The 16,325-nt window shown below is 40.9% G+C and overlaps 1 protein-coding gene across 8 annotated transcripts in view; it reads left to right on the top strand.

Annotated features, from left to right (window-relative positions):
* The window catches only part of Grk4 (G protein-coupled receptor kinase 4), an 81,897-nt gene extending 66,105 nt beyond the window's left edge, over positions 1–15,792 (top strand). For all 8 annotated transcript variants that reach the window (XM_031341087.1, XM_031341083.1, XM_031341084.1 and 5 more), the window contains 5 exons: positions 6,356–6,564; positions 9,316–9,453; positions 12,687–12,824; positions 13,297–13,431; positions 15,639–15,792. In XM_031341087.1, the coding sequence (XP_031196947.1) occupies positions 6,356–6,564; positions 9,316–9,453; positions 12,687–12,824; positions 13,297–13,431; positions 15,639–15,689 (671 nt within the window). In that variant the 3' untranslated portion in view covers positions 15,690–15,792. The remainder of the gene's footprint in view (positions 1–6,355; positions 6,565–9,315; positions 9,454–12,686; positions 12,825–13,296; positions 13,432–15,638) is intronic.
* Positions 15,793–16,325: the final 533 nt, after the last annotated feature.

The raw sequence follows: 16,325 nt of genomic DNA on the forward strand, positions 1-16,325 counted from the left end.
TATATATATATATATATATATATATATATATACCTTGTTCTCCTGACCTTGTTCTCCTGGTGTTCTCTGTCTCTTCTGATCCCCCTATTCCTTCTGCCTCTTCTTCTGAGGGGTTCTCTGAGCTCTCAGGGGAGGGATCTGATGGAAATATCTGGTTTAGAGCTCTCTCTCTCTCTCTGTCTCTCTCTGTGTGGTGTGTGTGTGTGTGTGTGTGTGTGTGTGTGTGTGTGTGTAATGTGGCTCTCTGCATTTGTTCCCATCAGCTGCAGGAAAAAGCCCCTCTGATGATGGCTGAAAGGCATTGAACTGTGAATATAGGAGAATATCATTAGAAGTTATTTTATTGTTACCTTTTTTTGGCCAGTAGTATTTGATTATTAGGTTTTTAGGATATCTAGATTCTGATTCTTGGTCACCCAATCAGTGTTGGGTATGGGTATGTAATAGGCCTTAAGTCAAATCAGACATAGGTTGGTTACTCCCACAAGGTTTGTGTCACTACTGCAGACCAAGGATTTGTGGTTGGGTCACTGTTTGCTTTTCTCTTTTGGTACCCTGCAGAATACTTTCCCATGTAATGTCATAGACATTACAAAACGGGAGCAAAGGTTCTATGTAGGCACCAGATTGATCTCTACATTTTCAATGAGTTATGTGGGTATTGTCTTCAGCAACTAGCCCTTGTTGTCAGTTTGTGGAGAGCAACCAATTGTCTTGGTAACAGCCTGGGTTGTTTGGGATTTCCATGGGACTTTTTCAGCTAACAACTCAATTGGATGATACCTAGTCCCAGCACTGAAAGCTTCATTTATTGACAAGACATGGCCATTAACAGTTCTGACTCCCTCATTATTTGGGGACTTCATTTGGATTGCCTTCAATTCTTACTGTCTTTGCCCCTGATAACTTTCTTCTATCCCATCTTCCTCTGACCCTTTTCCATATGATCCTCCCATTCTACCTCCCAACCCCTGCCCAGTCCACCCATAAAATCTCTTCTATTTCCCTCTCCCAGGGAGATCTATGTGTCTCTCCAAGTTCTGTCCACTATCTCTAACTTCTCTGGGCCTATGGACTGTAGCTTAGTTATAATTTATTTAATGGTTAATATCCAAATATAACAAACTACATACATATTTATCTTTCTGGGTCTGGATTACCTCACTCAGGATGATTTTTTTCTAGTTCTATTTCCTTGCCTGAAAACCAACCTACCTTCCTTCCTTCCTTCCTTTCTTTTTTTGAGCTGAGTAAGACCCTATTGTGCAAATGCCTCATGTTCTTTATTCACTTTTCTGTTGAGGTTGTTTGCAATTTCTGGATATTATAAATAGAGCAGCAATGGATATTGTTGAGCAAGTATTAGGATAAAATGTCATTTCAGTATATTTGCAATAGTGGGATAGCTGTATCTTGAGGTAGATTATCCCATCTTCTTCACTTCTGTCTTGATCCACTTTTCATTCAGTAGAGAACTGTTCAGTTTCCATGAGTTTGTAAGCTTTCTATTGTTTCTGCTATTGATGCCCAGCTTTAATCTATAGTGGTCTTATAGAATACAGGGAGTTATTTCCATTTTCTTGTGTTTGTTGAGACTTTTTTTGTGTCCAAGTATGTAGTCAATTTTGGAGAAATTTTGGGTAAAATGTTCTGTAAATATGTGTTAGGTCCATTTGGTCTATAATGCCTTTTAGCTCCAGCATTCTCTGTTTAGTTTATGTGTAGATGACCTATCTATTGGTGAGAGTGTGGTACTAAAATTTTACACTGTTAGTGTGTGAGGATCAATATGTGATTTAAGCTGTAGTAGTGTTTCTTTTACAAAGTGGGTGCCCTTTGTGTTAAGAATTAAAATGTCATCCTGGTGGATTTTTTTCTTTGATGAATACAAAGTGTCTTTTCCAATCTATTTATTTGTTTGATTGTTTGTTTGTTTACAATCTAGATTTTATTTCCCCTCCCCCCAATCTACCCTCTGGCTGTTCCACATCCCTTACCTCCTCCCCACCCTCGTCTCCATGAGGATGTCCATACCCCCAACCCCTCACCCCACCAGACCTCTAAACTCTATGGGGCCTCCAGTCTCTTGAGGGTTAGGTACATCGTCTCTGATTGAACACAGACCTGGAAGCCCTCTGCTGTATATGTGTTGGGGGCCTCATATCACCTCATGTATGCAGCCTGTTTGGTGGTCCAGTGTTTGAGAGATCTTGGGAAGACAGGGCATCAAATGAGGAAGGGGGTTGCCATCACACAGTCACAACTCTCACCCATAATTGTTCCTGTCTGAAAGAACTTCAGAGCTGGAAATGGAGAGAAGCCTGAGGAAAAGAAGGTCCAGCAACATGCCCAAAGTGGAATCCAGCTCAAGGGGAAGTCCCAAAGCCTGACACTATTACTGAGGCTATGGAGTGTTCACAAAAAGGGACCTAGAATGACCACACTCTGGAAGATCCAATCTCTTTTGATTGGTTTGGCTTAAAGTCTGTTTTGTTAGATATTAAAATGGCTCCACAGGCTGTTTCTTTGGTTCATTTGCTTGGAATATCCTTTTCCAGTCCTTTACTCTTAGACCTGTCTTTGATGTTGAGGTACAGCAAAGAATGGGTCCTGTTTTCCCATTCATTCTATTAGTCTGTGCCTTTTTTATTGGGGGAATTAAGATCCTTGATATTGAGAGATATCAGTGACCAATGATTGTTGATTTCTTTCATTTTATTGTTGATGGTAGTAATGGTGGTGGTCTTGGTGTGATGTGCACATGCACATGTGTTTCCCTTCCTTGAATTTTAGTGGTCTGGGATTATTTAGTCCCTCTGCTTTGATGGTTGTGTTGGAGTGTTCCTTCTATCACCTTCTGTAGGACTGGATTTGTAGATAAATACTGTTAAAATTTGGTTTTATCATGGAATATCTTACTTTCTCCCTGATGTTGATTGGGAGTTTTGCTGGGTAGAGTAGTCTGGTCTGGTATTTGGGGTTTCAGAGACTGCATTACTTCTTTTCTGGCTTTTAGGGTCTCCTTTGAGAAAGCAAATGTAATCCTAATAGATACTTTTGTTTGTTTCTTGGCCTTTTCCTTTTTCTCTGTATGTTTAGTATTTTGATTATTATCTGGTCAGAGGACTTTCTTTTCAGACCCAATCTACTTGGTGTTCTGTATGTTTCTTGTACTTTTATAGGCATCTTTTTCTTTAGGTTAGAATTTTTTTCTTCTATGATTCTGTTGAGAATATTTTCTGGGCCTTTGAGCTGGGTTTCTTCCTCTTCCTCTATTCTTATTATCCTTAAATTTGCTCTTTTCATAGTGTCCCAGATTTCCTGGATGTTTTGTGTCAGGAAATTTTTTAGATTTAACATTTTCTTTGACTGATGTATCTATTTCTTCTATCATATCTTTAATGCCTGAGATTCCCCTCTTCTATCTCTCATATTCTCTTGCTGAAGCTTGCCCTGTAGTTCCTGTTTGAGTTTTTTTTTTTTCCTTCAAGACAGGGTTTCTCTGTGTAGCCCTGGCTGTCCTGGAACTCACTCTGTAGACCAGGCTGGCCTCGAACTCGGAAATCTGCCTGCCTCTGCCTCCCAAGTGTTGGGATTAAAGGTGTGCACCACCACTACCCGGCCTAAATTTTTTATATCTAGAATTCCCTCAGTTTTGTTTTCTTTATTCCCATTTTCAGGCCTTGAACAGTTTTACATATTTTCTTTAACTGTTTTTTTCTTGGCTTTCTTTAAGTGACTTATTCATTTACTCTTTAAGGATTGCTAGCATCTTCATATATTTTAAGGTCATTTTTGGGGAAGGCATCAGCTATGTTGTAGTATTCAGTGCTTGCTGTAGTAAGGTTGCTGGGCTTCAGTTGAGACATATTGTCTTGGCTGTTATTGATTGCATTTTTATACTGATTTATATTGATTGCATAGTTATCTGGGATTGAGAAGACTATAGGTCTTTATGATATCTGTTTTTGTCTCTGCTGGATGAGTGTTTTTCCTTGGTTTCTACTAACTCCCTGGACTTTAAGAGAGTGTAGTAACTGTAATGCCTGGTAGGAAATTTCCTCTGGATCTGTTTCCCTGGCCTGCTCAGCTGAGGTGTTCCCAGAGTATGCCGACTGGCGGCTGGGATAATGGGATGAGTTGGGAGGAGTAAGGCTGGAGGAGATCTTTGTGATCTGTTTGGTCTATGGTCAGAGAAGAAAGGGAAACTGTAGCAGGTTTTCTGCTACAGAGCTGGGAATGAGCCTGGGGTGGGGCTGGGAGTGGATCAGGAGGAGCAGGAGAGGTGTGCATCCACTGTCAACCTACTTGTTTCTCTGGCAGGACTTGCCTTGGGGTACCAGAGGGTGCCTGCTGGGGTTTGCGGCTGGGACAAAGGAACAAGTAGGGATAAGGAGGTTAAAAGGGAAGATCTGTGGGATTCATGTGGAAGGGAGCCTGCAGATCTGGGAATAAGAGTGGGGGATTGGGTCTGGGGGAACAGAGAAGGTAGACATCTTTTTAAAGTGGCTGATAATATAGCTACATTTTAACAGAGAAATCTGAACCATAGGTAAAAACTCCAGTTGGAACTATAAAAAATGTGTAGTCTCAATTCTCCAAATTAATGTACTTTAATTTATAGAATAATTGGGGAAACAGAGGCTAGAAAAATCCCAACATCTGAGTTGTCTGTGCAACAGCATTTGAGCCCATGAGTGCTCAGCCCATGAGTTAGAATGACAACTGATGCAGCTTCCCTAAAGAATGGCTGTTTCCTAACATAAATGGCATTACTTTCAAATGTCATTCCAATGTTAAAATTTAATCCAGTCTCTTAGTAAATGGTGTTGAGGATCTAGAGCAGTGGTTCTCAACCTTCCTAATGCTGGCGACCCTTTAATACAGATCCTTATGTTATGACCCCTCCAACCATAAAATTATTTTTGTTGCTACTTCATAACTATAATTTTGCTACTGTTATGAATCACAAAGTAAATATACATGTTTTCCAATGGTCTTAGGTGAGCCATGTGAAAGAGTACTTCGACCTTACTAGGGCCATGACCCAAAGGTTGAGAACCAGTGATCTAGAGGGAATGAGTAATTTCCTAGTCTACAGCCCTTTTCTTTTCTTCCTTCTCCCTCCCTCCCATCTTACCTCCCTTCCTCCCATCTTACCTTCCCCCTCCCTCCTTCCCTCCTTCCCTCCTTCCTTTCTTTTTTGTCTTGTTTTTTGAGACAAGTTTCCTCTGCCCAGCCCTGCCTGTCTTGGAACTCACTCTGTAGATCAGACTGGCCTCAAATTCAGAGATCTGCCTCTGCATCCCTAGTGCTGGGATTAAATGCACATGCCAACACCTCCAGACTTCTACAGCACTCTTTCTATAAATGTGGAGTGGTGCCCATGGAGAGTCCTGAGTTTATGTAGTCGTGTGGCAGTCAGGCAAAGACACAAGTCTCATGTAGCTAGTGTCCATGCATGTGGCCATACAAGCCTTACCCATATGATCTCTGGGAAATTAATCAAATTCATACTATTCCAAAGATAAAGGGTATGATGGGTCTTTCAGAGCCTGACATTTCTCCCCTTGTAGGTTTCTGGGGTTCCTTCTGACTTGGGAACAGATGACACTGCACTTGAGGCACCCATGTAACATTTGAGTGATGGGAGCACCCCAAGAGGCAAGCTTTCTCTCCAGTATCACTTTATTCACCCTGTAGCAAGCAAGTTTACTTAGTATAGATATACAGACACAGCTTCAATTATCCTTTTCACATCAAAGAACCCAACTATCTGAAGTATATAATTCAGTAGATATTAGCCCATTTACAAAGTTGTGTATCCATCAATATACATTACCATTACTTTACCTAATTTCAGAACATTCTTCACTTCAGATTTTAATGACCTGTTAGCAACTACTTCCTATTTATCACTTCTATTCCCAAGTCTTTTAACCTTGAATTTATGCTCAGCTTCTCTGAATTTGTATATTCTGCATATTTTATATAATCATATGATCCATATAAATATAATCATATGATTTCTGGCTCTTTATGATTTTCTTTATTTTGGGGGGGTGTTGGGTGGATCAAGACAGAGTTAATTTGTGTAGCTTCAGATGCCCTGGAACTAACTCTGTTGATTGATCTGGCCTCAAACTCAGCAGTCATCTACTTGCCTCTGGCTCCCCAGTGCTGGGATTAGAAGCATCACCACTGCCTGGATATGATTATTTTTTTAAACTTAGCATGTTTTTAAGGTTCTTAAATCATATTGTAGCAAATATTAAATTAATGTATTACTTGGAATTAATTATGAAAATATTTAAAACCAAAATTTAATTTAAAATTTCCTGTATTTGTTATATAGCTCCCGAAATTATCAAACATGAAAAGTATACATTTAGTCCTGATTGGTGGGGACTTGGCTGTCTGATATATGAAATGATTGCGGGACGTTCTCCATTCAGAAAATATAAAGAAAAAGTCAGCCGGGAGGAATTGGAAAGAAGAGTGAAGAATGAAACTGAGGAGTACTCCGAGAGGTTTTCAGAGGACGCCAAGTCCATCTGCAGCATGGTGGGTCAGGTTCCACAGAGGCAGGGAAACAACGTTTAACTCACTTCTTCTCTTTTTATGTTTCAGAAGGCAGTAGTCACGTAGGAAGGCAGTCTTCAGAAGCAGGATAGCCACTCTTCCCAATGTAAAAGTCCTGCTTCAACAGCAAGGCCAGGTTGAGGGGAACTCAGCCAGGCCTCTCAGGAACCTACCTCCTTCCTGGTTCTTGTCTGGAATTTCATCTTAGGCAGACAGTGAGAGTCCATCAAAGTTCTCAGCCCAAACTTGGGAAATGACTGGGAAACTAGAGCAAAGCCTGGGGAAAATTCATGACTCCCCTTCTGTAGTGCTGTTACTGAAAGGAAGAGTGGGGCCAAATTACTGTTTTCAAAAAACAGCTGCTGAGTCTGGTTCATTGACTTATTTTATGTGAAATTACATATAAAATATTTAATTCTATTATATTTTGAAGTGGGAAGATTGCCTGGCAAATTATTTTTCTTGAAATCATCACAGATACACTAACTCCAAAGGCAGCATCGGCCAGATTGACACCTACCTTACATATTTGAATTTCGTATATGGACCCTCATCATCCATGAAACATGTGATGCCAGAGGGCAAGTCTAATCATAGAACAAGCCAGTAGCAATTGGGCACCATCTGCCTTAGGGCTGTTTTTTTTCTTTTCTTTTTCCAACTGCTGGCTGCCTATACACTAAAATTTTTTTTGTCACTTGCTTACCTTAAAACGGTGCCTATAGGCATTTTTCTTTTGCTGTTCTTTGATGAAGTTTTAAAATTTTTCTTTCAATAAGGGTTTATTGATCAGTTAACTCAATTAAGAAACCCCTCAAAAGAATGACCCTTTTCTCCTACTAATGGTTTGCCTCATCTAGCCTTGATAGGAGGGTTTGTGCCTAGCCTTACTATAATTTGTTGTGCTACGTTTGTCTGATAACCCTGGAAGGCCTGCTCTATTTTTTTGGGTGGGGATATAATGTATGAGAGTTAAAAATTAAAAATAAAATGCCCACAAGTAAACCTAATCTGGACAAGTCTCTTTAAGACTCCCTTTCCAAGTGATTCTAGATTGTGTCCGTTTAACAGCTACAATCAGCCATCATGCTCAGTAACTCCGTGAAGAGAAACAACTGGTTCTTAAACAATGGGTTAAGTTTCCCCCCAAATGGATTGTAGGAAAGCTTCTTAGGATATACATGGGTAACTTGCCCAAGAGCAGAGAAGGGACAAGAACTTGGCCCAGCCTTTTTTGATTGATAGTAAGTATGAAGAAAGGCTTATTTGAGTTTGTGACAGCTATAAATATGTAAATAAATGAATACTTTTAGTCAGGCAGTGGTGGCACATACCTTTGATCCCAATTCTTGGGAGGCAGAGGCAGGCAGATATCTGTGGGTTCATGGCAGCTAGATCTAAGTTCCAGGATAGCCATAACTACATAGTAAAACCCTGGCTCACCCTCCCCCTGCCAAAAAAAAATGTTTGAAAGAGATTTTTGGGTATTTAGTGGCACATGGCTCTAATCTCAGAAGTCTGGAGGTACAGATATGCATATGAAGATTTCAAGATTAGTTTAGGCTACAAGACTAGAATCTATGTCAAAAGCCAGATGTAGTGGCACATATTTGTAATCCCTGTACTCCTAGGGTTAGAATAGGTAGCAGAGATAGGATAATGATCTGGAAGTTTGTAAGGTCAGCTAGCCTGGAGCATACAACAAAGCAGCAGTTACTGCCTCAAAAAGATGGAATGCAGGCAGTGGTGGTGCACACCTTTAATCCCAGCACTTGGGAGGCAGAGACAGGTGGATTTTGAGTTCGAGGCCAGCCTGGTCTACAGAGTGAGTTCCAGGACAGCCAGGGCTATACAGAGAAACCCTGTCTTGAAAAATCAAACCAAACCAAACCAAACCAAACCAAACCAAACCAAAAAGATGGAATGCAAGAAAGAACTCCTGATTTAGAAAATTGACCCTGACCTCCACACATGCACTGTGGCATGTACCCAAACTCACATAAATACATAAATAAAACCAAAAATGGGGGGAAAGTAGAGATAGTGTTAGAGACAAGAGACAGAGAGTTAAATATATACAGTTTCTGGAAGGAGGCTTGCTCAGTTTTTGACTTGGGAAGTTTTTGACTTGGGATCCTTCGTACTCTAATGATTTCTTTTTATAAATTCAACAGCATTGAACTAATGGTTCTGAATTTACAACTCTATTTCCTTAGTAATTATCTCTTAATTTTTATGACATTTTTACTTAACAATTGATTTACCCAAATGGCATATTTTTCTTGAGACAGATTTTATATAGCTCTGGCTGGCCTGGAGCTCACTGTGTAGATCAGGTTGACTTCAAGAGATCCACCTGCCCTTGCCCAAGTGCTGAGATTAAAGGGGTTCACCAGGAAGCATGGCTTTTCAAGCTTCCATCTTGATCAGTCACGGCAAGACTTGAGTTTCACTCTGTGAAACCATAATCTACTTACTTGAGTCTGAATTTGTACAGTTTGGTTGATACTTAGGAACTACAGTGGTTATTAACTTGGATATATGTCCTTTCTGCCCCCCTACTACTTTGGATGGTGGGGATTTTTTTTGTTTGTTTGTTTGTTTTGTTTTGTTTTGTTTTTTGGCTTTTCAAGATAGAGTTTCTCTGTGTAGCCCTGACTCTGGGTTGTTAAAGACAGTTTCGATTATATTTTTATCCTAATAGCTTCAGTTGATTGTTTCTCTCTCATATAGTTACTCATCAAGGACCCACGTAAGCGGCTGGGCTGCCAGAGTGATGGAGTCTCTGCTGTAAAGCAGCACCCAATATTCAAGGATATTAACTTCAGCAGGCTGGAGGCAAATATGTTAGATCCACCTTTCATTCCTGATGTAAGTATGTTACCCAGAGTAGCTAGGTTCCCAAGAACACTGATTCCCATAACAGTCTTTTGTTAAAACATACTTGATACATGTGGGTTCTACTCTATGAAACCTGAGATCTGTTATTTCTGCTTCTCTTCTTTCTTTCCTTCTCCTCCTCCTCCCTTTTTCCTCCTTGCTTTCCCCTTTCTTCCTCCCTCCTCCTGCTTACTCCTTCCTCCTCCCTTCTCCCTCCTTTTCTTTTTTCTTCTCTTTTCCTCCCCTCTCTTCTTCTTCCTCTCTCCCTCCCTCCCTCCTTCTCTTCCTCCTCCTCTATCCTACCACTCCCATATCTTCAGGCAGACCTTTAATAGCTCTTTGGCTTCCAGGCCTGGTGTGTGCAGTCTATCACTGCTAGAGTAGCCAGACTCCCTGCCTTTCAATTCTCAGTGCCATTTCAGACCTCCTTGGCATGCCCTTTAAGGCCTTCTGTGTGCCAGTGTTCCTGTTATGACCTCAATGCTGTGTTTACCTCCACCCATGTGCTCACTCCTTATATGGGACTATGCTTTAGTCCCTCCATTCTTTTCACACACTATTGAGACTGGAGCTGTCAATATCTCTGCTTCGTCATGAATATGCTATTGGCATAAAAATGTCATGCCTCCAAAAGCACAGGGCCTGGCACTTGTCTGCTTAGTATATAATATAGGACATAATAAGTATATTAGTAAATATAACATACAATAAATGAACTATTGTTTGGTTGGTTGGTTTGCTTTTTGAGACAGGGTTTCTCTGTATAGCCCTAGCTGTCCTGGAACTCACTCAGTAGACCAGGCTGGCCTCAAACTCAGAAATTCGCCTGCCTCTGCCTCCCAAGTGCTGGGATTAAAGGCATGTGCCACCACTGCCTGGCTATAAGTGAACTATTGATGAAAAGATGATTAAGTGAAGATAACCTGGACTCTACTCTTAGTAGTCTGCTATAGACACACTCTAAAAATGGGAAGATAGGAAAGTTTTCATTGTTGAATGGAATTAAGATAGACCTATAGTTAATATATTTTTATTAAGACTTCTTCAGACTTGATATACTTGCTTAATATCCATAATATTTGTTATAGTGGTAACTACTTCCTTGGAACTAATTTCTATTTGACATATTCAGGGCATGTGCACTATCTCCAGCATAGTTCTAGGCTGAAGGCAAAGGGGGAGAAGGGGGAGAAAAATAGATGAGTAAGAGAGTGCCTCTGCTTGGAGAGGACATGCAGGAAGACAAACTGACTGGAATTCTGGGAAAGTGTTGCTGACAATGAGGCATTCATAATGTGGACTTCATATGGCTGTCAGGTCTGGAGATGGGGCTGCTTGGGCGAAATACAGGGAAAACAGGCCAAGGTGGTTTCTGAAGAGGGAAGGGGAACACACTGGACAGGGGGCTAGACTGTCTATGTCCTTGTCTTAAACAAATTACCCCATTTGGAGGCAGTTTAGCAAACTCTGGACGCTTTGCTCCTAAGAACAGTACCAAGGTAGAGGCTGTAAGCCTGGGCCCTAATCCTAGAGGAGAAATTGCTAGCAAGAATTTTGCTTCTTAGCTGAAAGAGTCAGATGCAGATATTTACACCTAACCGATGGAGAGAAGCGGCTGACCCCTGTTGTTGAATTAGGGAAGGCTGATAGAAGCTAAGGAGAAGGGTGATCCTGTAGGAGGACCAGCAGTCTCAATTTATCTGGACCCCTGAGATCTCTCAAACGCTGAACCACCAAACAGGGAGTATAGGCCCCCAACACATGTATAGTAGAGGACTTCTGGGTCTATGTTCATTCAGAGATGATGCACATAACCCTCAAGGGACTGGAAGCCCCAGGGAGTTTAGAGGTCAGGTGGGTTGGGGGTGGGGACATCCACATGGAGACACGGAGGTGGGGAGGAGGGTATGGGATGTGGAACAAAAATATGAAGAGTAAAAAATAAATTTAAAGAAATTAAAAAGAAAATAATGTTGCTTCTACTTTTCATCCAAATGCTGAGGAAGTACTTTGCAGGTAGGATGCTGTCTTAGTTAGGGTTTCTATTCCTGCACAAACATCATGACCAAGAAGCAAGTTGGGGAGGAAAGGGTTTACTTAACTTACTTCCACATTGCTGTTGATCACCAAAGGAAGTCAGGACTGGAAGTCAAGCAGGTCAGGAAGCAGGAGATGATGCAGAGGTCATGGAGGGATGTTCCTTACTGGCTTGATTCCCCTGGCTTGCTCAGCCTGCTCTCTTATAGAGCCCAAGACTTCCAGCCCAGGGATGGCACCACCCACAATGGGTCCTTCCACCCCTGATCACTAATTGAGAAGATGCCTTATAGATGGATCTCATGGAAGTATTTCCTCAAGGGAGGCTCCTTTCTCTGTGATAAATCCAGTTTGTGTCAAGTTGACACACAAAACCAGCCAGTATAGATGCTCAGTGCCAGAAGCAGGGTAAAAACTGTCATTGGGGGATCCCACAGCCAGTGGTCTCCACTGGCTGTTCACAGATCTCTCTGTCTCCCACAGAAGTAACCACACCATCCTTCTATAGCTTTAGTCTTTGCAATCTATTTCTTTATCTTTATGAGGGGCTTATGAATACCTGTGTAGGAGGGCTGGAACAAAGATACAACAGGATCTGTGACACTAAAAGTTCCCCGAGAGGGCTGGAGAAGTAGTTAAGAGCACTGACTGCTTTTCCAGCAATCACATGTTGGCTGACAACCATCTGATGCCCTCTTTTGGTGTGTCTGAAGAGAGCGACAGTGTACTCACATACATAAAATAAATAAATATTTTTTTAAAAAGTTCCTTGAAAAAAGTGACACAGGAACTGCTGTGTCACAGAATATGCATGGTGTAAATTAGAAAATTAGTTTGAAAAGAGGGCCTTGGCAATGAAGGGGTGGGGAGGAGTATGTATGGACTTGTTCTTTTGCATTAAGGGAGCTCAGAGTTGCTTTAGGATTGGGAATGTAGTTAAGTGGCATATGCTCAACATATGCAGGTCCTATGTCTAATCCTCAGCATATAAAATTAAAACAAAACAGTCTTATAGGCTAGATATAGTACTAGGGATGGTCAAGGCAGCCAGATTGTGAGACAAGGTTGGCCTAGGCTGTCTCTCCCTGTCTCAAAATTTGAGAAGAAAAACATAACCAAACAAAACAAGAAAAGAATTATTCAAGATGTCTCGTAGGCTGATGCCTCTCTTTGTTCTTGGTGCCCAGCCTCACGCCGTTTATTGTAAGGATGTCTTGGATATTGGGCAGTTCTCTGTGGTGAAAGGAGTCAACCTGGACACCAGTGATGAGGCCTTCTACACCGAATTTGCAACAGGGTCTGTCACCATTCCCTGGCAGAATGAGGTACTACATGTTCTAGCAGAGTAGGTCTATGCTAGTTTTAACAATGGTGTGTGTGTGTGTGTCTCCAAAGTAAATTTACGTAAAGGGACTTGACCATGAGGACTAGATCATGGGTAAACCAAGACTATGCCAGAAGCATGGCAGCTGCTGTGGTCCTATTTACAGGAGGTGAGCAAAAGGTGCTCTTGGGAATTGTCTGCTACCTGAAGTCCTGCTCTGTACGCAGGCCTAGCTAGTAGCTTGGCTCCAGTGGAATTAGCATTTTGGGTGGTACACTTCAAGAAAAGAGGGACAAGAGACACTTTATTTATTCCATGAGGTCAGAAACCAGGAGTCTAGGAACATGGAACTAGAGATGGTCTGGAGCTATAATGTGAGGTCAGGTACCAGGTGAAAAGTGATAACACTAGGAGATCACAGAACCTGTCATGGTATCTCCAAAGATACTTTGTCCTGTCTTCTATGCATACAGATGATTGAATCTGGATGTTTCAAGGACCTCAATGAAAATGAAGATGAAGATTTGGTAACACTTGGAAAACACAAGATGTATTCCTCCCTTCTCAGACCAAAGAGACACTTCCTCCAGAGACTCTTCAGAAGAGGGGTAAAAAAATCTTTTGCAAAAGTAAACTGTTGTGGCTGGGGCTGTTGCTTAGGGTAGAACCTCTGCATAGTAGAAGCAAGGGCTTGAGTTCTGAGAATCAGGGGTGTGTGCATGTATATTTACACCCTCTTCCAAATATGTATGTATATGTATCAAAAGGAAAATATTTTCTAAGGAAAATAGCATTTTTGGTGGTATGTGTGGGGGTGTTTCAAGACAGGGTTTCTCTGTGTAGCCCTGACTGTCCGTGAATTCATTTTATAGACCAGGCTGGTCTTGAACTCAGAGATCCACCTGCCTCTGCCTCCTGAATGCTAGGATTAAAGGTAAAAGAATTACTATGAGTTTGAGGCCAGCTCACTACATAGTGAGTCCTTGTCAGAAGAGAAGAGGAGGATGAGAAGAAGGAGACAGACCTACAAAGAGAGAAGGATGGATCATGATCCCCCCACACAAACATACACACACAGGTTTCATATAGTTTAAAAGCAATGTGATTCTTTTCATAGTTTACCCAGAAGGTTTTCACAGTGCTGCTTGCTGTGACAGAAAGATTGTTCTGACCCACAAAGCAGTGACTCTTAGCACTAAAGGGGCTTCCTATTTGGGTGACTAAGCATTTTGACCTTGCTTAAAGGTCAGCATCTGATGGAACTCCCACAAACAATGCATGCTTACTTCTCCGTGTTTGATTCCCATTACTGCTCTCTCATGTCCAAGTACACAGGAAAAGCAGGTTCCCTTCTAAAAGTGGAAATTGTTTAAAGAGATTTTCTAAAGTAAATATTACTCTTGCTCTATAGCCAGGAAAGACCCTGTCTTCCTGTCCTCCTGTCCTCCTGTCCTCCTACCTCAGCCTCCTGAGTGCTGGGATTAAGAGTAAGTCGCAACACACCTAATAAGGTTAGAAAATAACTTCACCAAGCAAAAGGCCCTATGAGTGGATTGTTTTGCTTTTTAATCTTTCAAATCTTATTTTTCCTTTTTCTTTTTCTTATACCTATCAATTCTTGAGGAATTTACTAAGATCTTTTGATAGCATCCTAATTTTTTTTTTTTTTTCGAGACAGGGTTTCTCTGTGTAGCCCTGGCTGTCCTGGAACTCATTCTGTAGACCAGGCTGGCCTTGAACTCAGAAATCTGCCTGCCTCTGCCTCCCAGGTGCTAAGATTAAAGGCATGTGCCACCACTGCCTGGCTACATTTTTTTTTCAATACAGAAAAACAAGACTTCAGTGGGTAAAAATATCCCAAAGTGATTGTTCTTATGATTATATTTTTTCTTTTAACTAGGGGATAGCTAAATGAACTGACCAAATGAGTCTATTTATGCATACAGTTAAGTCCTATGGGATGTTCCTCCTTACTCAGAGCCCATAATGATATCCACTGAAGGTCTTACCACTGATAGAATAGAGCTGTACAGTATGGAGCACCTTCTTACCATGGTACCTGTTGGTGAAGGAGCCAGTGAATCTCATTTGTCTTCTGCACTCACTCAACTATTGAATTTGGTTTAGAATGCAACAATAATGATGCAGCAAAACTCATCTAGAGGCAGCACCTTTGTATATAAATTAAGCATATGCCTTTAACTGTTATTTTTAACAGGACATGGATAGAAGTTAGGACCATTTGCATACCCGATAAGTACTCTAACAATGAGCTACATGCCTACACTCCCCCATCTTTTATTTTAAAAATGTTTTTGAAATGGGTTACATTAAGTTGTCTGTGTTAAGTGTTACATTTGAGACCTTTTTTTGGCTCAGTTTCCTGAGTAGCTGGGAATACATTTAGAATTCCATTTCTTGAAGTAAATAAGAAAAATATATTTAAAGTTTTTGTTGGCCTCATAATTAGTATCCTCCTAGTTTCGAGAACATTGTATCATTTGTTCCTAGGTATCTTTGGAAATTGGTTCCAGGATACCAAAGTGTGAAAGTGTTTACATACAAGGCACAGAACTTCTGATTACTTTAAATCACCTCTAGATTATATAAATACATAATACAATATACAAAGAGTTTTCATAGCATGCTTTTAAACTTACACGACTTATTGTCATTTGACTGAAAAATTTTTTGAGTGTTTTTGATTCAGGGTTGGCTGAATCCATGCTTATAGAACTTATGGCTACTCAAGCAAGCAAAGCCATCTTGGCATTTGAGATGTAGCTGAGGCTGGCCATTGTGCTGTTTGTTGCAGGGCTGCCTGAACATTGGCCCCAGTGAGAAGGAGGAGCCAACAGAACACTGACCATTCACTGTGCAGACCACAAAGCAAGACCCTGGTGTTAAGAAGGAATCTATCACATACTCAGTGTCTTTCCATAAATTGTAATAAATGGTCCGTAACACTATTTATAATGTGCTTTCATGTATTTTTTTACATTAATATTTGTATTGTCTTTTTACTGAAGCTGGATTAAAGAAGAACCCTGAGAATACCACTGTGTGCCCTGAAACTCCCAAGTGTGGATATTTTATGCATTTGAGCAGATTTCAAAGTCTTTTCTCTATATCTGTCCCAATACTTTCCAGAACCCCATTCAGTTTTCCTTCAACTTTTCTTAGGTTCTTGCTTAACTATGAGTGCTCCTTTTAGAAATTCAAAACTCTTTTCCAGAATCATAGATTCTTCCTTTTTTTTTTTTTTTTTTTTTTAATCTCCCCTCCCCTGCCTGCTTTGGTACTCACTTACCCTTTGAGGTCTAGGGTAGATTTTAGGCCCAGCATGTAGTTAAATGTTACCTGAAGCCACACACCTGGGACTATGCTATGTCACATGCAAAGTGAAAAAATTTTCCCTATAGTCCATTGATGTCCTTATGCTCTGACTCAAATCCAGTTCCAGCCACTTCTCTGCTTCCTCATCTACTTGGACTGTTCCTTT

The sequence above is a fragment of the Mastomys coucha genome, unplaced genomic scaffold (genome assembly GCF_008632895.1).
Source record: "Mastomys coucha isolate ucsf_1 unplaced genomic scaffold, UCSF_Mcou_1 pScaffold22, whole genome shotgun sequence".
Classification (NCBI taxonomy): Eukaryota; Metazoa; Chordata; class Mammalia; order Rodentia; family Muridae; genus Mastomys; species Mastomys coucha.